Source organism: Capricornis sumatraensis, chromosome 15, assembly GCF_032405125.1.
Source record: "Capricornis sumatraensis isolate serow.1 chromosome 15, serow.2, whole genome shotgun sequence".
NCBI classification, from domain to species: Eukaryota; Metazoa; Chordata; class Mammalia; order Artiodactyla; family Bovidae; genus Capricornis; species Capricornis sumatraensis.
Window position 1 is genome coordinate 29,327,473 of NC_091083.1, and position 24,260 is coordinate 29,351,732.

The 24,260-nt window shown below is 37.4% G+C and overlaps 1 protein-coding gene across 1 annotated transcript in view; it reads left to right on the top strand.

Annotated features, from left to right (window-relative positions):
- The window catches only part of GPR158 (G protein-coupled receptor 158), a 301,443-nt gene that overhangs the window by 275,145 nt on the left and 2,038 nt on the right, over positions 1-24,260 (top strand). The window contains exons 7-10 of the mRNA XM_068987841.1: positions 2,179-2,417; positions 14,179-14,317; positions 18,321-18,426; positions 23,920-24,066. Of these exons, the coding sequence (XP_068843942.1) occupies positions 2,179-2,417; positions 14,179-14,317; positions 18,321-18,426; positions 23,920-24,066 (631 nt within the window). The remainder of the gene's footprint in view (positions 1-2,178; positions 2,418-14,178; positions 14,318-18,320; positions 18,427-23,919; positions 24,067-24,260) is intronic.

A 24,260-nucleotide genomic window follows, 5' to 3' on the forward strand; every position in this document is an offset into this window, starting at 1 on the left:
CCAGTCTATTCTGAAGGAGATGAGTCCTGGGATTTCTTTGGAAGGAATGATGCTAAAGCTGAAACTCCAGTACTTTGGCCGCCTCATGCGAAGAATTGACTCATTGGAAACGAGTCTGATGCTGGGAGGGATTGGGGGCAGGAGGAGAAGGGGACGACAGAGGATGAGATGGCTGGATGGCATCACTGACTCAATGGATGTGAGTCTGAGTGAACTCCGGGAGATGGTGATGGACAGGGAGGCCTGGCATGCTGCGATTGATGGGGTCGCAAAGAGTCAGACACGACTGAGCGACTGAACTGAACTGAACTAAACCTTAACTATGCTCAGAACACTTAACAGTAGCCTCCACTTCAACCACATCATCTAACACAAGGTCTGTTTCATAATAAAATGTTGAATATCTCATATCATTTATTGAATACTGTACTGAAAGTGAAAAACAAAATGATTGAATGAGTACAGAATGGTTGTAAGTGGTTCAGTTGTTTAACCTTGTGATCCCGTGGCTGTCTTGAGAGCTGAGGCATCAGGACAAAGTATTGTACCACATACCGTTAGCCCAATAAAAGATTGAAATTCAGGTTCGAAGTACAGTTTCTCCTGAATGCTTATCACTTTGTGCCATCGTAAAATCAAAATATCACTAAGTCGAACTATTTTACATTGGGGACTGTCTGTAGTTAAATGATGAGTAATTAAAGTAATCTTTTGTATTCTTATTTTATACTAAAACCTTTCTGATATTGTTCCACATTAAAATTGAGGATAAGTATTTTATTCAGAATTAAATAAATTCACACTGTGTGTTAGCTGAAGGACAATGGAGTTAAAGATATGGGTTAAAGTGAAAGTTGCTCAGTCATGTCCGATTCTTTGTCACCCACTGTGCTATAGCCCACCAGGCTCCTCTGTCCATGAATTCCCCAGGCAAGAATACTGGAGTGGGTTGCCATTTCCTTCTCCAAGGGATCTGCCCGATGACCCAGGGATCAAACCCAGGTCTTCTGCATTGCAGACGGACTCTTTACTGTCTGAGCCACCAGGGAAGCCAAGAAATATGGGTGGGGGGGGATAAATATGAGCATGCTAGAAAATAACTTTCTTTACTGGATATTAGGGGGAAGAGCTATCAAAGCCCTGCATTGAGAGAAAAGATAGTAAAAAACGTCTAGATTATTTCCGGTTTGTAAGTTTCATTTCTGGATTTATAATGATTTTTATGAATAATTCATAGGAGCATTTCATTTAATATGTTGAAAGAATGAGATGGGAGAGGAAACAGAAAAGTTGAAAAGATGAATTCATTTCGAAATTGATTATGGATACCCTTATAGTACCATAAACCATTATGGTAGTTTATGTCAAGTCACAACTTTAGAGTGGGGAGTTAAAATCAGCTAAGAATATTCTGGAGATGATATTAAAGAAAGGATAGCTGGAAAGATCCCTGTAGTAAGGTTGAATTTTGTTTTCACATAATTTTCAGAGATGAAACGGTTCTTAGATACCATGTAATCCAGTAGTTCTCAACCCTGGCTATGCATTTGAGTCATATATACACCAAAACAATGAATGTAGTTCTTGTAGGCCATATCCCAGTCTTCTTCTTTAATGCAATAGTCTTATTGAGGGGTATTTAAATAGTCCTCTTATTGTTTTTGTGTTTGTACTCATAATTATTTTTCATTATGTGAGACAATGAAGACAAAGGGAGGCTACAAAAAATTATTTTCAAAAAATACCTTTTATAACATTACACTATAAAGAATAACTCATTTAAGGAAGTTTTTGACTTAGTATAATGTAAAACCCAACTACCAACTTTCAGGACTATCTTTTGATCCCTTAGAAACCCAGTCTGAGCAGCGTTTGCCTATGGATCTTTCTAAGGTCCTGAGAATTTTCCTTGAAATATTAAGACATCCTCAAAAGAATTCCATCCTACACAAATCTATTGACTCACTGACCTCTAACACAGGATATTTGTTCTGCTATTGGAAGATAAAATAGAAAGAAATTCAGTAAAAATAACAAGTGACACTTTTTTTTAGTGTTAAAATTCTGCCTAAGTAAGTTTGGGTAGATTTAGAATTCACCAAGAAAGGTCAGATATTTTAGAGTTTTACTTCCTGGGTGTTAGGTTTGCCTTCACATTTTGATGTCTTGCTCTCCCAGGGTTTTGAAGGTGTTTCTTTCACGAACAGCCCAGCGGATTCCATACATGACTGGTGGACGTGTCATGAGGATGCTGGCGGTGATTCTCCTGGTAGTGTTCTGGTTTCTCGTTGGCTGGACATCATCTGTTTGCCAGAATTTGGAGAGGCAGATTTCGCTCATTGGCCAAGGGCGAACATCAGATCACCTCATCTTCAGTATGTGCCTCGTCGAGCGCTGGGATTACATGACAGCAGCCGGTACGTGGTCACTCAGCTTGTGCAGTTGTCTTGTGTTTGCCCACTAGCATGACAACGGACTTCCTTAGAAGCCTTGCCAAACCCTTCCACAAACTCTAGAGGAATTTTACCCATTTGGTTTTGGTGAAACAATATTACAAAATGGACAATAATGATATGTGGAACGCAAACTTTTTCTGGGAGGTCCCATTATTTTTCAGAGGTGTGCAGCTTTGTTCAGAAAATGTCCTTCTTTGTGCAAGAAGGAGAAACACAGTAAGTAAAGCCAGCTTCTTTATACAGACTTTTTGCTTTCCATACTATCAATGTGTCCCTATTTGGCTAACAGTATCAATTCTTTTGACTTATTTCTTTATTTGGGGAGAAAAAAGGAAATGTGCTGGTATTTTTAATATCATTTGGGTCCTATGATATATCAGACTTGCTCTCTATAGAGTGCTTTGGGCAAAATTTCTAATTTATCTTTCCTCTAAAGATAATTTATTGGGAACTCTCTGCAGTTCTGGTATTACACAAACACAGAACCTTGCTACTTGTGGGGAATAAGTTATGTGACTGAGAAACTGGAGAACTTAGAAGAAGCCCATGATGAGTTGGGCCAAAAACACAGATTATTTTTCTGGTACCTCAGTTTTTTGAAAAATGAGAAAGAGAAAATTCCATAGGAATTTTTCTATTGTTAATATTGCACTAGTTTTAAACTAAGCCTGCAAAGATACAAAAACATTCTATTATTTTGTTGTCATTCCCCTCAGTCAACCAGGGACAAATCTTAACTTTCTTTGGCAGATGTCAGAAATAAAAACATGAATTTAATTCCCATTATCTATCTCCCCCATATTGGCAGTTGTTTGTTGAATGTTCACATTTAGTATTTTGCTAGAAGCTCATAAAATGTGTACATTGTTTACAATTTGAATGGAATAATATTTTTCTGGAGGGGGTATTTTAGGACTCATATAAGCCTGATATCTGTAGTAGTAAAGCTATGTGGGTGCATAAAGGGAATGGTTATAGCACTATAATAATATATAAAGTCAGTTGTCATTATTTTGATCAATAGCAATGAAAATATCTGTAGTTCCATATCAGTAGATATCAATATCAGTATTAGAAGATAAAGCATGGAACCAAGGTAGGAAGCAGTTCTGATTCTGACTTTCATCTGAATGTGGAAATTAAACAAATTGTGTAGATATAAAATTTCTACTTAATTAGAAACCTGTAACATTAGTTTACATTCTTCAATCCAAGTTGACCAAACTAGGAAAAATCATTTCCCAATATTACTATGAAGAAAAGCACATTACATTTCTTTTATGTTTTACAAAGAATACAATATTCAAAATACATAATGAGGCGTCATTAGGTTGGCAATGAGGAAGCAGAATGAAGCCCAGGAATTTGCTCTGTAACAGGTTCCCAGGTGATGCTTCTGCTTTTGGGTGTGAGACCACACTTTGAGAAGTACTGCTGTATGTCTTTCTCCATTCTAATGATGCCAACTCCAAAATCCCTGAATTTGGGTTGTGTGTGTGGGGCGGGTGTGGGTGTGCGTGTTTTCTAAAAGCAACCTAGATGAATTTACTGATTCATCACATCATTTTCTGATTCTCCAAATTCCTTTAACAGATTTTCAAGACTCACAGTAAACTTAAGCAGCATTGTTAATCCAGCATTATTTACAATGTATTTTAACATTACCCTCTTTTCCAGTTAGGCATTTCCTTCATGTTTCACACAGTTCCTACCCACCTCCACCACTCTTCCTAACAAAGGAAATATTCTTTATATCCCTTTATAACATTCTAAATATTACCCATACCTCAAAGAACTTCTCTTTTATTAAATTCCTAGGTTCTAGTCCAAATGGTTGTCTTCCTTCATTGAACTACCACTGTACCAAGAGACTTTACCACCTAATTTTGCTTTTGATTCTCACTTATCTTTATAACCCAATAGTAAACTACCTGATGAGAGGAATAAGTCTCTCATATATTTTATATGTACCATAAAGTCTTCAGTACTAGAGACATTATAGGTACTTAGTGGATCTTGTTTACTATAGAAAATTCTTATATATAAAGAAAGTTTATGTAAAATGAACTACAGGTTACTGTCAGTCCTGTATTCATATTTATTTCCATATAGAGATCACAAACGTGACTTTCTTTAGGGTGCAAAATACTTTAAAGTAAACGACTAATGATAAGGTATAGAGATCAGTAGGTAAGAGGAAGTTAAATGTTTGGTGATAATATTTTTATCTTTTAGTGATTATTTTTGTCTTACTGAATAATTTACTGAACTACTAATAAACTACTGAAACACCTTAATTTCAAAATTACACTTTTCTTGCAGTGACACAGTTCTCTGAAGAAAACTCAAGACACGTGATTTAACAACAGGAACAAATATTTTAAATTAAGACTATCTTGAAAACTCAAGAGACATGTGGTTGCTGTAAAATTTTTTTTCCACACTACCCTACAATGGTTGCATTTATTTCTCTTTTGGCATGTAGCATTAGATATTCTATATTTAACCCCTCTTAATGTTTGCTAATGTGTACCTCTTTGCAGTTCTCTTTATATATTTCTATAAGTAGCATGTTTGCCATTAGATTTTTTATATCCAAGCTGTTATTCAAGAATAAATTAATGTATCTTCAGTCTGCCAGAAAGAAGCATGTACTGAAAGCTAACTTATTCCCCATTTCCTAAACAGAAATAATTGTGTACAGGGAAAGGATAGAGATAGGCTTTACCTTGAAGCTGTTGTGAGAAATCTGTGTCAAGAAGTTGTGTATACTTATATTAATGTCAGGAGTCAATTTCAAAAAAAACAAAAAAGTGATGTTAATATATTGATAAACATAGATCAGTTTTACCTGTCTGAAACTGTTTTTTTTAGTACAAATTAAAGAATCATTTGAGTGTGATACTAGTTTTTCCACTGAAGTAGAACTCTAGTTAGAAATTTGAGTCATAAATTTAAGGAATGGGTCCTTCCTACTTTTTGCTCACTCCAGAACTGCCCATGTAGGTGATTTTCCTACCACAAGTGTTTCAGAGGAGGAATCAGGTATAGAAAACTCCTGGGAAGAAACCTGATTCTCCTCTTGCCTCGTATATTTTAAACACAAAGGCAGACAATGTGTTCAGTAATTCAATTTGTTGTACGCCAGTGTTTAGAAGGGACTGAGAAGAATACAGTAACACTTGCTGAGTTACATAGGGAAATTCTAGAATAGCAATTGTTTCTCAGGATTTAAATACTTAATTCTCCTAGAAGATTAGGCTATATTGTGACAGGTGAAATGTGGTACAAGCACCCTTTAATGATTACTGGGGAAAATAGATTAGACTTCCTTTCCATCTGACTTAGATTAATGTTCATGATTTAGGTTCATTTACATGCATCTTATTTTGTTCTAATGTACAATATGCCTTAATCCTGCTGCATCATTTGTTACCATTTTTTAAATGTATTTTTAATTTTCAGTCAAAGAAATGAAAGCTTGACTGCATTGACAGGCTTGAGCTATGTCATGGGAAACTTCACACATACTTTTTTTTGGGGGGGAGGGTTTTTTTTATGTTGTTTTATTTATTAATTTTAAGTTTTTAAATTTTATACTGTACTTTATTGAATCATAATCTGTGAACTTGTAATATATTTAAACATAATGACTTGATATATGATACATTGTGAAATGATTCCCCCAGTCAAGTTAATTAACATATTCATCAACTCACATAGTTTCCTGGGAGAGGTTTGTATATATGTGTAAGAATGCTTAAAATCCATTCTCTTAGCAAATTTCAAGTATAGTTACTGTGCTGTACATTAGATCCTCAAAATGTATCCATCTTTTAACAACATCTGTAGCCTTTGACCAATCTCTCCTTATCCCCACAACTTCAGCCCCTGTCAGTCACCTTTGTACTGCTTCTGTGTGTTCAGTGTGGTTTTGTTGTGTTGTGTTGTGTTTAGATTCTATATATGATACAGACATACTTTTTGAAGGTCTTTTTCATAGCTTCTTGAATGAGTAAAGTAGAGATTATTTTCCTTGCTTATCTACATACTGCCTCTTCTGAACAATGTTTTATTTCTTTGAGGAGTAGCTATGATGCTGAAGGGCTGAGAGAAAGGATAAATTAATTTTGTTCCTTCATTTTATCCTTACAATTCCATTTTTCTTTTTAGGAGTGAAGAAATTTTGGGATTTGGTCTTGGGGCAGTACCTAAAAGACAAGGAGCATTAGTGATCATAGCTTCTAAGGAGTTTCAGCTCCTTCGTGGAACCATTGGATTTTAAAGGGTGAAAAATTAAGATGGGGAAAAAAGGTTTTGTTGCTTCAGTAGATAGCCTATAGATTAATTCTGTTATCAAAAGATTTCGGCAGCTCTTTTACTCATACTAAGATGCCTGCCGCTAAATCACTTCAGTCGTGTCCGACTCTGCGACCCCATAGACGGCAGCCCACCAGGCTCCCCCGTCCCTGGGATTCTCCAGGCAAGAACACTGGAGTGGGTTGCCATTTCCTTCTCCAGTGCATGAATGTGAAAAGTGAAAGTGAAGTCACTCAGTCATGTCCGACCCTTAGCGACCCCATGGACTGCAGCCTACCAGGCTCCTCCATCCAGGGGATTTTCCAGGCAAGAGTACTGGAGTGGGGTGCCATTGTCTTCTTGCTGTGGTCCAGCCCTGGTGGATCCAGGGTAATTTGAAGCGGGGACAGTGTGGTGATAGAGATATATAGATTTAGAGAGAGATAAGGAAAGAGTTTGCAGTTAAGAGGATAGAGGAGAGAAAGAGGCTGTATTCCTTGGTTTACACAGAAAGCCAATAAAGCCCTGAGACAAGGGACTTGAACCATCTACATAGGGCCACAGGCGCCCACTTGAATAGCGGAGGGTGCCCCTCCTTGGGATCCCTCTCGCGTGGGTCTTAGAAGCCCGGGCAAATAAGTAGACACGGCTAGCTTCTATGCCCCAGATGGGAATCAGCCCCAGATGGGAATCAGCCAGAAAACAGAGTAAGAAAGAAAAGAAGACACGGGAGAACCAGTCTTTCCAGGAACTGGCCCATCCTTTATTGTCCGGGAAAGCTTTTTATACTTTTGGTTGTACATAGAGATCAGTGGATAATACAAAGTTATGCAGTGTAAGCAGCCCTGACTCTTACTGAGACCAGGCTTTCTCTCTGCATACCTAGCAGTATACACAAGTCTTAGGTGATTTACATCATCTTCTGACCAGGAGGCCTATTAGCATTTTACAGCCCTTTTCTGATAAGAGTCTGTCAACCAGAAAACTTATTTGCCTTAAAAGTGTTGTTCTTACTAAAGTCTGGTGCCACTCTCAGAAAGCACTAATTAAGGTTACATTCTTATATAGCAAGGACACAACAATTTATAACAAGGAAAGAGGAGTACAGTGATTTATAACAAAGAGAAAGTTCACTAACTCAAAAGTCTAGTGTTGCTAACATCAAAACTACTATATTCCTTTTTCTATATCCAATTACATTGATTAATATCCTTCAGGTGCCTAAAAGATAAAGAATATGGAGGCCTGGTGGCAGTCATTGACTCAACAGTGAAAGCCATCACCAACATAATTTTTAGCTCTTTAGAAAAGGCTCTATATCTTTAAGATGTTTTAAGCTTCATGCCTCTCATGGTTGGGGGGCTGTAAACAATCACAAGTTGTAAAAGTCTCTAACTGTCAGGCAAGTTAGAGAGCCATCAGAGGGGTTTGAGCTGAGACACTCCTTTCATATGCAGGAGACCAGTTGGAGCTCTAAGTTAACTTTTTCCAGAGAAAGGTGGTTGGGGATAGCCCCCTGTAATGTCAGAAGAGTACAGTATAGCAGACAGTAAACAGACAGATTTTGGTTTCGGGTTAGATGCTCAGGCAGAGGAGCCCTTGAGACCTGACTCACCTTGCGCCGTCAGGTCTCTCCGCATGACCTTGTCATGGGTGGGATCTCCCGTGCTGGCTCCCGGCACCTTCTCTGACTGAGATGACTATCATAGTTTAAAAACAAGCTGCTAACCCATATGGACTGCAAATTCCAGCCTGTTATACCCCCATCCCACTCCGACGTCTGCAGTAACTGTGGCAAGCAGAGCCTTCTTCTGAGGTTTAAGTATGGAGGAATAGGAAGGTTTGTGAGTTTTCCTGTTTCAGCTCACTGAGACCCATTCCCCACAGTAGTCAAAACCAATACCAATGTCTATGCCTCTTGTAATAAAGCAAAAGGAAGTCTCCATTGAAGGATATAATTTAGAGAACATAGGTCAGGAGAACCAGGAGACCTGGGATCCAAGCTCTTCATGGTGAATCAGCAGGGGTGGAGCCAACTTCTCAGTGGATGTGTCCATGAGCATGTCCTACGGCCCAGCTCTGCCCATCCCTTCCTTACTGCTCCCAGGAGCTGAGAAGGGAGCAGGCATTCCCAGCCTGCAGAGTCCTAGTTGTGAACTCCGGCAACATCCATCTTTTCCATGCTTCTCAGATGAATACACTGATTTTACGACAAACAGAATTCCTGCAACTCACCAACCACCCCCTTCACGGCCACATCCACACACTCAAAAATGTACCCCCAAGACCACATGGTCTCACAAAGTCAATCCTCCCTTTAAAATTCTACCAGAAGTATCCTTTTCATTGTTTTCACCACTGTAAATGTCACACCTATCTTTATTTAAATCAAAGAAAATACAAATAAGCCTCCAGAATATCAAGGTTTCTGTCTGCAGCCAAACCCTGGAATGCTGGAATCTGAGCTGTTTTCAAGCATTATTTAGTTGTTTGATCTAATGATAACTTCTGTTCAGTCCACCATATTATTAGAATAAAATGGAGTACGTTTACTTTGTAAAGTTTCTAAGTGGATAGGATTTAGAGAAAAACAGAAGATGACATTAAAAGAAACACTTGGAAAAAGAAAGCTAAATGTTTCATTTATTTAGTTGTGCCATGTAAAAATAATTTTTAAATGTGCTAAGAAGCGTAAGGGCTCCCCGGTGGCTCAAAGGGTAAAGAATCTGTCTGCAGTGTGGGATACGTGGGTTCAATCCCTGGGTTGGGAATATCTGCTAGAGGAGGGCATGAACCCACTTCAGTATTCTTGCCTGGAGAATCCCCATGGACAGAGGAACCTGGTGAGCTACAATCCTGGGGTCACAAAGAGTCAGACACAACTGAGTGAAGAAGCACACAAGAAGCATAAAACATTATTAATACAAAATGCCTTTGCAGTATGGCAAGCAGAGGATCACAGCTTGAGAGTCGTTTGTACTTTGAGGCTGCCTTTCTCCAGCCCTTGTGGGTGTTCTAAGATCACCAACCTGGGACATCTTCAGTGTCAAAAAACTAATATTATTTCTCACTCCTTTGTTTGACCCAGGCCTCCGGAAAGATAGCTTGAAATTACTTTCATTATGGTGTATTAATTTTTTTAAGGCTATGGTAGTTAACTTTTAAATGAAATGTTATTCCCTATAGATTAAAAATGGAATACCTCAGTTTTCTGAAAGCCTTATTTGAATCTTTAAATATAAATATAATTCCCTTTTTAACTATACCCATGCCTCCAATCAATCGTTTGCCACTAGAAATTATTTTCTAAAGCAGAAGCACAACATATATTTCAACCCCCATGAACAGCACTGCAAAATTTGGTAACATCTGCATATTTTCTTTACTGATTGCAGTGTTAGTCTGAAGTTAATTATATGAAACTGACTTTTTTTCCTCAGCACAACTTTTATAAATCACATTTAGTTTAATTGGTACTTTGAATAATAAATTGTTTTTCTGCTGGAGCATATTGTTTGATATTGCTAATGAAATGATTTTAATGTTCAGCTTAGCTGTTTGGAGCTTATTTTGTCTTATATTTTTAAATGTAATTCTCCATTGAAGCACACTAATTAACTTGATAACTACTTTCCTTTAAAAAAAAAAATGTCCAGTATAAAATTATATAAAAACACTGCTATAAGTGGCCAGGAGATAATGTTTTCATAATTCAGCTTTATGTGGATCCTTCAACTACAGCACATGTTTGTGCTAGTGTTATTTAATAATATTCTGTATTCATCATTCTTGAGTCTCAAGTACCACACACTTAGTGGCCTATCAATAAGTATCATTTGCCTTTATTAATCATAATGCCAGTATGATCTTTAAATTGTGTATATAAATGTTAGATGGATCTAGACATCCATCAGTGTTAAGTGGAGTGGCAAGGTAACAGAAAGCCTGTATCTCTTAAATATATGAAACTGATATCATTTATATTCATTCAATTCAACAAATATTTTTTAAATCTTATCCATGTGTGATCAGTATCCTTGCTATCATCTTAGTGGGCAAAGGTAGAAAAAATAATTGAAAGACTCAGTTTTTGTCCTGATAAATATCATCACAGTCAGGACTCAAGACACCATGAACAGTTTTCTCCCAGTTATATATTGTGTGGCATATTATTCTCTGCATTGCGTGGTATAGATAGTTAAAACCTGTAAAAGATTAGAGGAAGGAAAATTCAATGTAAGTTAGAATCGTGGCTGGAGACCTAGGGATGCAGGTGGGACCTGAATCGAACATCAAAAGAATGGTTAATATTTGGAAGTGTGGATGAGAGGAGATTTTGTTTGCTAGTAATAGCATAAACTCCTTGGAAGAAAAGTTATGACCAACCTAGATAGCATATTCAAAAGCAGAGACATTACTTTGCCGACTAAGGTCCATCTAGTCAAGGCTATGGTTTTTCCTGTGGTCATGTATGGATGTGAGAGTTGGACTGTGAAAAAGGCTGAGCACTGAAGAATTGATGCTTTTGAACTGTGGTGTTGGAGAAGACTCTTGAGAGTCCCTTGGACTGCAAGGAGATCCAACCAGTCTATCCTAAAGGAGATCAACCCTGGGATTTCTTTGGAAGGAATGATGCTAAAGCTGAAACTCCAGTACTTGGGCCACCTCATGAAAAGAGTGGACTCATTGGAAAAGACTCTGATGCTGGGAGGGATTTGGGACAGGAGGAGAAGGAGACGACAGAGGATGAGATGGCTGGAATGCATCACTGACTCGATGGATGTGAGTCTGAGTGAACTCCGGGAGTTGGTGATGAACAGGGAGGCCTGGCGTGCTGTGATTCATGGGGTCGCAAAGAGTCGGACACGACTGAGCAACTGAACTGAACTGAACTGAACTGAATAGCATAAACAAAGACTCAGAAGCAAGGATCTTTGGAGTGTTCAGAGGACAGTGAGTCTTCCTGGGTCAGCTCAGAGTTCACATTGGGGAACTCTAGGAGTTCATGTTGGTTGTATGACATGAGGTCATAGAGGGCCAAGCACTTATAAAATAATAGTGAACTGCGGAAGATTTCTAAATGAAGATACAAGCAGCTCCTCACAAGAGCTCACCTGAAGGTCAGAGACGAGACAGGAAAGCACGGTCTAAGAACTACAGGAGCACGGAAGAATAGGGCCAAGCAAGGGGGCAGCCTACAGGACGCCCTGGGGGTAAGAAAGTCTTGAAGCTTTCTGAGAAGAAAGTTACCAAAGTCTTGAAACATGTCTGCCCTGGCAGGAACCCCTGTAGTCTTCCTTTGGGAACAGAAATTAATTCCAGTGTCCTATGTGGGTATGAATGAATCTTCTAAGGGAAATATTAATATGAATCAGTGAACCCAAATGGAGATCTGGACAAATCCTGCTATGATCAAAGTGGAGTTTTAGAAAAATGAACTTGTCACTGTTATAAAGAATGAATGAATATAGGGTGAATCCAGGTTTAGATGGGCAGTTGATAGATAAGGAGTAAACTTACAGGAACTTAGGCAAAGATTGTAATTGTGGGCATTGAGAGAAGTGATACGTATGAAAAATAAGTCTAGGTAGAAATGTATCAGTGAAAGGTGGCTCTGAGATTTCAAACCTGAGTGAAGAGGCAATAGTAATATCATGGACAAGCCCTAGGAAAGGAAAGGAAGCCTTAGGAAAGGAAACTTTCCATGAAGACCTTTTCCCAATCCAGTAAGCTTGGCTAGGAAGAACATTCACAGACATGGCCAGTGGCCAACATACAGAATAATCGAGACCTCCACTCTCATATCATGGAGATCTTTGAGTGAGGTTCATTTTCTCTTTGGCTTTTGACCATATCAGGGTTTTTGAGTAACTCTTGAAAAATGTGTTTACTTAGGGCTTATTGTTTAAATACTGGTAGAAATATGCTGAAACTTTGGCAGGTAAAACACCTGGGCATATGGAACTGGAAATCAGTATTTCAGTATGCAAGTAGATTACCTCTAGGTAATGCATTTTGTGAAATGTTTTTGCTAATTAGAGCTTTCTTTTTGTTGATCGGGTATTATTGTCCCATGAGGTCATGCCACTAAGACAGAGAAAATGCATGGTAACAGTTACCTGGTCAGAATAGGTTAAAGTAACAATGTTCAGTTTGAAAAAAATAGTCAAAAGAGGGACTTCCCTAATGGGTCACTGGTGGAGAGTCTTGCCCTTGCCTGGCAGTGCTAGAGACATGGGTTCAATCCCTGGTCTGGGAAGATCCCACATGCTGTGGAGCAGCTAAGCTCCTGTGCCACAGCTACTGAACCTGTGCTCTAGATCCCATGTACCACAACTGCTGAAGCCCACACACCCTGGAGCCTGTGCTCCACAACTAGAGAAGCTACCAAATGAGAAGTCCATGCATCACAATGAAGAGTAGCCCCTGCTCACCACAAGTAGAGAAAGTCTGAGCATAGCAACAAAGACCCAGCACAGCCAAATAATTTTTTTTAATTTCAAAAAGTCAAAGGAGATGTTTAACAAAAAGAACTAATTATTTAACATTTGTTTTTATTTATTTATCTGATGTCATCCCTATCAGAAACTGTTAAGTGCTTTCTGTCCATTATTTCATTTCATTAGCAAATAGCCCCATGAAATATGTATGTTTATTATCCTCATTTTCCAGAGAAGGAAACTGTGACCAGAAGGTTAACTCATGTCAGATAATGCAAAGTTAATTAGCGATCCAGCCAGAATTCCCCATCAGGTCTAGCATGACTCTGACTCCCTATCCTTAACTGCCACAATATATTGTCTCTTCTGGCTTGAGCAAGCGAAAAAGGTAATGGTGAATTTCACTAAAACTTTGGCATATACCCACCAAAGATTAGATGTCTGTCAGGTGTGAAAACCATGATGGTTCACTAATAAAATATGCCACTGCATGTTTAGCAACCAGTTTTCTCACAGTTCAGGCAATGGAGGTCTTTGAACCAGACTCAGTGCATTAAGAACTTAAATGTCTCAAAGCTGCATGTAAATACATTATAAGCCTTTTGCTACCTTGATGACTTTATTGTGATTCAGAGGCTCTGTGAACAGCTTAAACTTACGTTCAGGATGTGGAAAATTATTTTGCACATTTTAGGAAAAAGCTATTGATTCTCAAAAAAAAGAAAAATCTGAGATACCAAACACTGTTTAAAAAACATTTAATTAAAAAAATAAAATATACCTATGAAAAATCCTCTATACACCAAATAAAAATTAAAAATAAACATGGCCTATGTATTCATATGTGAATGACATTTTTGTATGCATCTATTTCTGTGTGTTTCTATCATAGACAAAAAATGCCTGCTAAAGTGCTTAAATTTTACTTCTTCCTTCACCTATAAAACTAACAGCGAATTGTGTGTTTTCTGTTCTTCTCACAGCTGAATTTTTATTCCTCCTGTGGGGTGTTTATCTCTGCTATGCAGTGCGGACGGTCCCTTCAGCATTTCATGAGCCGCGCTATATGGCCGTTGCAGTTCATAATGAGCTCATTATCTCTGCTATATTCCATACAATTAGGCAAGTGATCTGTAGAGTCACAAAATAACTGTTTTATTTTTCTGATGTGTTGCAGTTTAATTTAAACAGCAAAACTGGGTAAGATACATAATGGAAAGATTTAGGAAGGATAGTGTTTTGTACATTGACTGATTTCTTTGTCACAGAAATGACAAATGAATATAGATTTTTTTTTTTAACTCTGCTGTTCTTAGTTCCTTCTGATGAGCTGTTTATTGCCTTCATTTATTTGAAAGGGAACTCACTGTTATTCTGTTATGTTGAACCACTTCTGGGGTTGTCATTGGGTATTGTTTATTGTATGTCATACTTTTTGTTCTGAAGCTATAAAGCAGTACATACATATATTATAAAATAGATACAGATAAATCATCTATGATTTCACTCATGTTTTTTATGTTAGTTTATACTTTCAAAATCCTAACACTCAGATAACTTACATATGTGAAGTCGGTTGAATTCAAAAGCAAAATCCATTCCAAGTTGATGGTTGGATTTTTGTGTGCAGTTGGATTTTTTTCATCCTCACACTGTAGGGATGACTTTTCTATGGTAAGAATATATTGCCTGGCCCTCCGTTTCTTGTTATTCCATATGGTTCCATACCAAAGAGTACAAAGAAGAAAGAAAGTGGCTTATGAAAAACGAAGAAAATGAAAGATGCATGACTTATCTTTTGAGAATTTTCACCTGATTCATAATTGAAAATAAATCTCAGCAAGAAAATAAAAGGAATCCATTAGTTTGAAAAACAACAAAGAGATGCCGTTCAATTACTTGATATACATTAAAAGTTAAGACACACTTAAAGTAATTAGAAATTTTGAGTATTAGTCTTGGCCCTCAGTGGAAAGATAGAGATTAATGAAAGGATGAAAAAGTGATGATCTGTGGAAGTTTTACAGGATGTTTATCATCTCTCACTGTAGTCAGTAATCATAAAATGATGTCTTGCATTCAGTTGATATCTGAATGCACAGCCACACTTCAGAAAACACTGTTTTAACAGAGCTAAAAAGTGATAGGAAACATGTTAAATACTTGTTAAAAATAACTTTCCTATTTTGCTTAGACCTTTCCTACAGAGTCCCAAACAGCCCACCAGCTCAACCAGAAGAATCATATAAACCATGAGCTTATATTTAGACACAAGCTCTATTCAAGGATAAGAAGCGATAACAATTTAAATCAGCTGGATCTATCTTGGCAAATTTTTCCTGGAGTGAAATAATATTAAATAAGGCACCCAACATCAGCAAAGATATTTTATATCAATAGGATATATATGTTCTTCTTATCTGCTTAAAATATGAAATTATGTATACATATTTGTACATGCATATATATAAATTAAAAACTGTTACTACAGATTATGTACAGATTTGCTATCTTTCTTACCAAACTATCAGACTGAACAAAAAGAACCTAAAATAACCTAAAAGGTTTAAGTCTAGAAGGATGAATAATGAGAAAGCATTTTGCTCAGTAAGTTCTAATTCTTTACTTATTTTTAGTACTGAGCAGAAATCTAACTTTTGGGAAACTGCAAAACTTTTTAAAAGTCTGCCTTTATTCTTAACCTCAATTTTCAAATATTTCTATGCACCTGACTTTTAGACCTATTTAGTTGAAATACTATTTGTTTAAAACATAGCTTTAATACTACTGCAAAATCCAGTTGTTCTTAAGATATTTCTGATCAGAAGTACAACCTAAAATCTGTCAGTAATTAAAAGCTGATTAAGGACAACTGATGTTAGTATATTTCAAAATTATTTTTTGGAAGTGTCACTGGTTTAATTCAAAACATACATATCCATTCTTTTCTCTAGATATTGTCACGCTGGTTTCAACTTCTGTTGGCATTTGAGATAGGAATTCCCTTTACATAGGATGCTTTTAGACTGTAAATCCATCTCCTCTGATACACCTGTCTACTTCAGGACTGGCTATGGCCCCAGAAGATTGGCATTGTATTATTTTCAGGGGTACATTTTATATTGCTTCAGTGCTTCAGTACTCTTGTCTCAAAGACTGTAACTTTTTATTGAGTTAAATAATCCTATTTTAGCTCTTAAAAAGAAATCTTACCTGACCTAGCATAGATAGGATTCCAAAGTATTCCATCCCTGAACACAGTGAATATTCAGTCATGTTCAAAGCAGGTATGAAGCTACCCTTCTCACAAAGGAATTCAGAAAGATGTTAATCCAGAGAATCTCTTTTAGTTGTCTGTGAAAGACCATAGTTGTTTTGCACTTCTAAGTCTATGTTGCTTATATCTCCAGACACAGGGAAAAGACTCTCTCTGCATTTTGATAACCCCTGAGCTTCCATTTGACCTTGATTTTGGAGGAGTAGGGAGATGGGGGTAAAAATGAGGAAGAAATAGCCTTGATGGAAATTTTATCTTAAATATTAATAATATGTATTTAGTAAATTTGTCTTGAATATGATATAATGCAGAAATAAAATTAATCTCCTCTATTTTTAGATTCATATATGTTTATTTCGGACTTCCCAGGTTGTGCTAGTGGTAAAGAAAGTATGTGTGTTAGTCCTTCAGTCCTGTCCAACTCTTCGTGACCGCATGGACTGTAGCCCGCCAGGCTCCTCTCTGCATAGGATTTCCCAGGCAAGAATACGGAGTGGATTGGCATTTTCTTCTCCAGGGGGTCTTCCGAACCCAGGGTAAAGAACACGCCTGCAATGCAAGAGACCCGAGTTCAGTCCCTAGGTCAGGAAGATCCCCTGGAATAGGAAGTGACAACCCACTCTTGTATTCTTGCCTGGAGAATCTCATAGACAGAGGACAGAGGAGCCTGGCAGGCTACAGTCCATAACATTGCAAAGAGCCAGACATGACTGAAGTGACTTAGGACACATGCACACATGTTTATTTCACGATTATATAATAAGCATTCTCTTAGGATTTCGCTTTTCAAATTTGATGATGTGTATCACTGAAACAAAATGCTAATTCTCTAATTCCAAAATCTCATAGTTAGCTTTCATGGATAAACAATAGATGGAAAACATTAAAAGAATATGAGTGCAAAATGACCTTAATAAAAGCAATACCTGATTTTTGCATAAAGATGAATCCTTAAAACATGAGTTTTAGTTTGTACATGTACTTACTGATTTGTCAAAATATTCCAAAATTGTGAGGACAGGTATCAATAATGAATTTTTCCTACACATGTTACTTGCAGGGCTGTCCTGGAACAGAGCATTATAAATTCCTCTATAAGATTTTAAATATGACATTTCAAATTATTTTAAAATAATTTGATACTCTATAAAAACTAAAATTTGTATTTTAAAAGATGTACTTTATACATCTACTATATTTCAGTGTTTAAAAATAGTTTAAAATAGATATACTTTATAACCCATTAGTACATTCATTTTTCCCATTACATTGTTTACCATATCAGTCTCTGGGATCATTCATTAAGACACATATTTACCCAGTTTTTTTCCCTTAGTTCTGATTAATGTTTTTAAATGAAGACTGTTATGATCAAGAGTTATTTGACTGTGTCTTATAATCCAAATTTCCCTGAAACAATAAATTTTTACCCTACTCTTCTTTTGAAGAATTCACGTGTTCACTGCTAATGCTTTGCACATTCAACTTACCTACAAAATAAGAAAATGTTTAGTACTTTATATAAGTATATTCTATCTTTCTTACTGTTGATAATTTAAGGAAATAAAGAGTTTATATCTTATGCATCTAGTTAGGGTTCCTTAGACCCTTATTCTTCTGTGATGAAAATAGTGGGTTGACCAAAAAGTTCCTTTGCATTTTAGTTTTTCCGTAAGATCTTACAGAAAAACCTGGAGGAACTTTTTGGCCAATGCAATATATGTTGTAGAAACAGCAGTATGATTTCTTACTTCCTTGCTTTTACTGATACATTGAGGAAAAGCAAGTATCATAGTGTTTTAAGTAGAAATCTTGTTGGGTTGCTAATATGGTGAATTCTCATTTCAGATTTGTTCTTGCCTCAAGACTTCAGTCTGATTGGATGCTGATGCTGTATTTTGCACATACTCATTTGACTGTGACAGTCACCATTGGGTTGCTTTTGATTCCAAAGGTATTTCTCCAACATTCCTTTTCTCTTGCAAGACAGTTATTTTAAATGAGAATGAAATTGGTTCTTCTTTGAAAAATATCTGGCAATATAGACAAAAGGTGGTGTGAAGATTCATTTAACATGCTACAGTATTTTTAAAACTCAGGAAACTGTTAATAGGCATCTCTTTTCTTTGGAGATTCATTAAACATCTCACATAATATTTAACTACCTTAGTCTGTACAAAACCGTCATCATCCAGTTCAGTCCTTTTCCAAACATTCTGCTATCTATTTATGTTTTACTTATTAGGGGTTCAAAGTGGCCTTTCATTGTAACTATAATCTCAAGATCATTTTTAAACAGAATTGTCTTTTTCTGTGAATACTCTTATTTGGATTCATATTCAAGAAAGTGTTGTGTTTTAATCATTCAGAGAATTTTTATGTAAATAGAAATAATTATAGCATTGTAAAAAAGAATCTTCCTTAACAATGAGAGATTCTGACAAAGACTTTCTAGGCAGCATTCTGAAGTGGAGGAAAGTGGGCCAGGACTCAGAATACAGAGATTCTGAACTCATGCCCACCCCAAGATGATTCTGTAACATAGCGTCAGCCAAGACTTTTCATCTCTCTGAATTTCAGTTTCCTCATCTATGACATGATAGCAATAAGTCTGCTTGGAATAAAATGATATCAAAGCTTGGGAGAAAACATAAATATTATCATCATTTTCCTTTTCTACATGTAGAAAAACAAAATATTAGAATATTATATAGCTTTAGAGTGTCCGATAATATCAGTTCAGTTCAGTTCAGTCGCTCAGTCGTGTCTGCCTCTGCGATCCCATGAATCGCAGCACACCAGGCCTCCCTGTCCATCAACAACTCCTGGAGTTTATGCAAACTCATGACCATCGAGTTGGTGATGCCATCCAGCCATCTCATCCTCTGTTGTCCCCTTCTCCTTCTGCCCCCAATCCCTCCCAGCATCAGGGTCTTTTCCAGTGAGTCAACTCTTCACATGAGGTGGCCAAAGTACTGGAGTTTCAGCTTTAGCATCAGTCCTTCCAATGAACACCCAGGACTGATCTCCTTCAGAATGGACTGGTTGGATCCCCTTGAGGTCCAAGGGACTCTTAAGAGTCTTCTCCAACGCCACAGTTCAAAAGCATCAATTCTTCGGCACTCAGCTTTCTTCACAGTCCAACTCTCACATCCGTACATGACCACAGGAAAAACCATAGCCTTGACTAGATGGACCTTTGTTGGCAAAGTAATGTCTCTGCTTTTGAATATGCTATCTAGGTTGGTCATAACTTTCCTTCCAAGGAGCAAGCGTCTTTTAATTTCATGGCTGCAATCACCATCTGCAGTGATTTTGGAGCCCCCAAAAATAAAGTCTGGCACTGTTTCTACTATTTCCCTGTCTATTTCCCATGAAGTGACGGGACCAGATGCCATGATCTTCATTTTCTGAATGTTGAGCTTTAAGCCAACTTTTTCACTCTCCTCTTTCACTTTCATCAAGAGGCTTTTTAGCTCCTCTTCACTTTCTGCCATAAGGGTGGTGTCATCTGCATATCTGAGGTTATTGATGTTTCTCCCGGCAATCTTGATTCCAGCTTGTGCTTCTTCCAGGCCAGGGTTTCTCATGATGTACTCTGCATATAAGTTAAATAAGCAGGGTGACAATATACAGCCTTGATGTACTCCTTTTCCTATTTGGAACCAGTCTGTTGTTCCATGTCTAGTTCTAACTGTTACTTCCTGACCTGCATATAGGTTTCTCAAGAGGCAGGTCAGGTGGTCTGGTATTGCCATCTCTTTCAGAATTTTCCACAGTTTATTGTGATCCACACAAAGGCTTTGGCATAGTCAATAAAGCAGAAATAGATGTTTTTCTGGAACTCTCTTGCTTTTTCCATGATCCAGTGGATGTTGGCAATTGGATCTCTGGTTCCTCTGTCCTTTCTAAAACCAGCGTGAACATCTGGCAGTTCACAGTTCATGTATTGCTGAAGCCTGGCTTGGAGAATTTTGAGCATTACTTTACTAGCATGTGAGATGAGTGCAATTGTGCAGTAGTTTGAGCATTCTTTGGCATTGCCTTTCTTTGGGATTGGAATGAAAACTGATCTTTTCCAGTCCTGTGGCCACTGCTGAGTTTTCCAAATTTGCTGGCATATTGAGTGCAACACTTTCACAGCATCATCTTCCAGCATTTGAAATAGCTCCACTGGAATTCCATCACCTCCACTAGCTTTCTTCATAGTGATGCTTCCTAAGGCCCACTTGACTTCACATTCCAGAATGTCTGACTCTAGGTGAGTGATCACACCATCGTGGTTATCTGGGTCGTGAAGATCTTTTTTGTACAGTTCTTCTGTGTATTCTTGCCACCTCTTAATATCTTCTGCTTCTGTTAGGTCCAGACCATTTCTGTCCTTTATCGAGCCCATCTTTCCATGAACTTTTCCCTTGGTATCTCTAATTTTCTTGAAGAGATCTCTAATCTTTCCCATTCTGTTCTTTTCCTCTATTTCTTTGCATTGATTACTGAGGAAAGCTTTCTTATCTCTCCTTGCTATTCTTTGTAACTCTACATTCAGATGCTTATATCTTTCCTTTTCTCCCTTGCTTTTCACTTCTTCTCTTTTCACAGCTATTTGTAGGGCTTGAAGCTCAGACAGCCATTTTGCTTTTTTGCATTTCTTTTTCTTGGGGATGGTCTTGATCCCTGTCTCTTGTTCAATGTCACGAACCTCCATCCATAGTTCATCCACCACTCTGTCTATCAGACCTAGTCCCTTAAATCTATTTCTCACTTCCACTGTATAATCATAAGGGATTTGATTTAGGTCATACCTGAATGGTCTAGCGGTTTTCCCTACTTTCTTCAATTTAAGTCTGAATTTGGCAATAAGGAGTGCATGATCTGAGCCACACTCAGCTCCCGGTCTTGTTTTTGACATTAGCCAAAATCAGAATTGTGATTTCTTTCTCTGCCTCAGCTCTCACAATTAACCAAAGCACTGAAATTCAACCTGATTGGAAAAGCCAAGCAATTTTAAACAGAGAGGCATGCCTAATTTCTTCCTTACTTGAATGACACCAATTAGTCATAATTTTTGTGGATTAGTCTGTTACTGCAGCTTATCTTAACCATTTTTATACTTTGTATAATATGATTATATTTTTATTAGATGAGTGTATACTCAGACTATTTATTGATTGATTCAATAAGTTGTTGAGCTCCAGAAAGAATTGAAAGAACATGTTCATATAGAAATTTGTTTATGCTGTCTCTTACCTTGATTGTAGTGAGGCATCATGGGTGTTTGCATATGTCCGGACTCATCAAATTGTAGGCATTTAATATGTGTAGTTCTCTGCATATGAATTATATCTCAATAAAGCTGGTTTAAATTTTTTTCTTTAATTTTTACATGAATGTTCATAGCAGCATTATCCACAGTAGCCCAAAAGTGGTAAGAACCCAAATGTCCATCAACTGATAATGTGCAACAGAATGTCAGATACTCACACAACGAAATATTATTTATCAGTTAAAAGAAATAAAGTGCTGATACATGCTACAATTTGTACAAACCTTTAAAACACTAAGCTAAGTGAAGGAAGCCAGATAAAAGAGGCCACATATTATATGATTCCATTTATATGAAATGAACTAGACAGCTCTGAAGCGACAGATAGTGGATGAGTAGTGCCATGGGCTGGGGAAAAGAGGGGCTTGGAGTGACTGCTTAATTGGTTTAAAAAGATTTCTTTTGAGGGTGATGAAAACATTCTGGAATTAGATGGTGGTGATGATTGTACAACATTAGAATATACTAAAAAATACTGGTTTGTATAGTTTAAAATTGAAAATGTTATGATATATAAATAAGTAATTTAAAACAGTATTGAAGAGCTTTGTTCAATATCCTAGAATAAGAGTAATGAACAGACCTAGGTCTGTGCTCTCATGGTACTTATATTCCGGAGGAGGAGAGAAGGAAATGGAAAAGACATACAAAATAAATGTTCAAAATAGTATTTTAGATAGAGATACACGTTAAGGAAAAATCAGAAAGCAGGAAATGGACAATACCTGACAAATTACTGTTTTTTAAGCTCACGATAATCTCTAAGACTTTGCTCAAGAAAGATAATTCCACTCTTATAAGTAATCTCCAGCTGGTTTAACTAATAGCATGTGAGATTTTGGAGGACGGGGGTCTGTTTTCTTCATCTTTGTGGCCTCAAGTTTATGGCACATGTGGTTCCCACAAACATACATAGAAGAGTGAGTGGAAAAGCTCATCAGTTTCTGTGGTTTCTCAGCCAGTCCCAAATACAAAATATTCATTATTACTTAAAGAATTGCCATTTTACCTATTATCTCCAATTTATGTTTACCTGCCTAGCTGAATATGTGAACAACCACTGACATTAAAGCATCTCTGTGTTTCTGTGTCAAAGGGCGGTCTATTCATTTTTTTAAGGAATATTTCACCTGATGGCCAGTTGAGAAAAGAGAACCCATGTCCAATTATCACAGGACAGTCACTTGGTTTATTCATTGGGTAAAGTGTGGCTGGATGCTTTAGATTCTCTCTGTTCCCATCATTTACCTGATTCCCTCTTTCTTACTTCTGCACTTGAAGAAGAGTAGAGACAGCGAGACTACATGAAACTGAAAAATGTCCAAAGACTCCATGAAGATAATTAGAATATACCAAAAGGTGATGAAGGAGGAACTTGAGAATACTGATGAGCTAGAGGGGAAAAAAATCTGTTATTTCAGTGATTCTTTGCACTTTTAAACTTAGATACCATCCAGCCCAAGCCCTGTAAGCTAAAAGGATCACCATGCTCCCCAGAGGTTCCATGGCCCAGTTAAGATCTCACTGACAACACAGTCAAGGCTGGAATTCAGAGCTCCTATCCCCTCAGTTTTGAAAGTAGTTTGTTTGAAACTCTGTGTGATGGACTGAAAGTCACAGTCCTGTGATCATTCCAATTTGTGCCCATAGATGAAATACAGCCTCCTCTGTGTGAAGTGAGATGACACCAGATAGACCCCACTGCTGGAAAAAAATATTTCTGCTCAGTTGCCAGTGGGTCCAAATCGCTATTTTGAGAGTACAGTGTACTCAGAGTACCCTCAGAGAACCTTTCTTTGGGTTCTTCTACTTATTTTCATTTTCAAAATGCAAATATCATTGAAGAGAAATAATGTGAGTTAACCTTGGGAACCTGAAAAGAATACAAAAACGAAAATGGAAGTCAAAGAGTGAACCAAGTATTATTAATACCTCATTCTGAGAACTCTATCGTGTAACAAGGACAACAGAACAAAATATGACAGCAAATCTCTTGTAAAGAGTTCAGTGAATGAATTCATCTTAGCTGAGGGAATGATGTAACATTAGAACCTTTAGAAAAATTATTATGTCTTGTCCTCCAGTGGATTAATGTCTACAGCTCGTATTGAATCTCTGTTGCAGTTTTCACATTCAAGCAATAACCCACGAGATGACATTGCAACGGAAGCATACGAAGATGAGCTAGACATGGGCCGATCTGGATCCTACCTGAACAGCAGTATCAATTCAGCCTGGAGTGAGCACAGCTTGGATCCAGAAGACATTCGGGTAACACCAGCATTTCTGCGTTTCTGTTTTAGATTAGGCCCATTCGTATGTCATACATGTGTGGGCAGGTGTTCATGTGTTCTTCTTTGTGTTATAGAACTTGTGTGATTATGTAAGGACTGAAGGCATCACATGCAGAGTTTATCCAATTCTGAAACATAGAATCACAGTATAAGTTAGACCACACAGGCCAG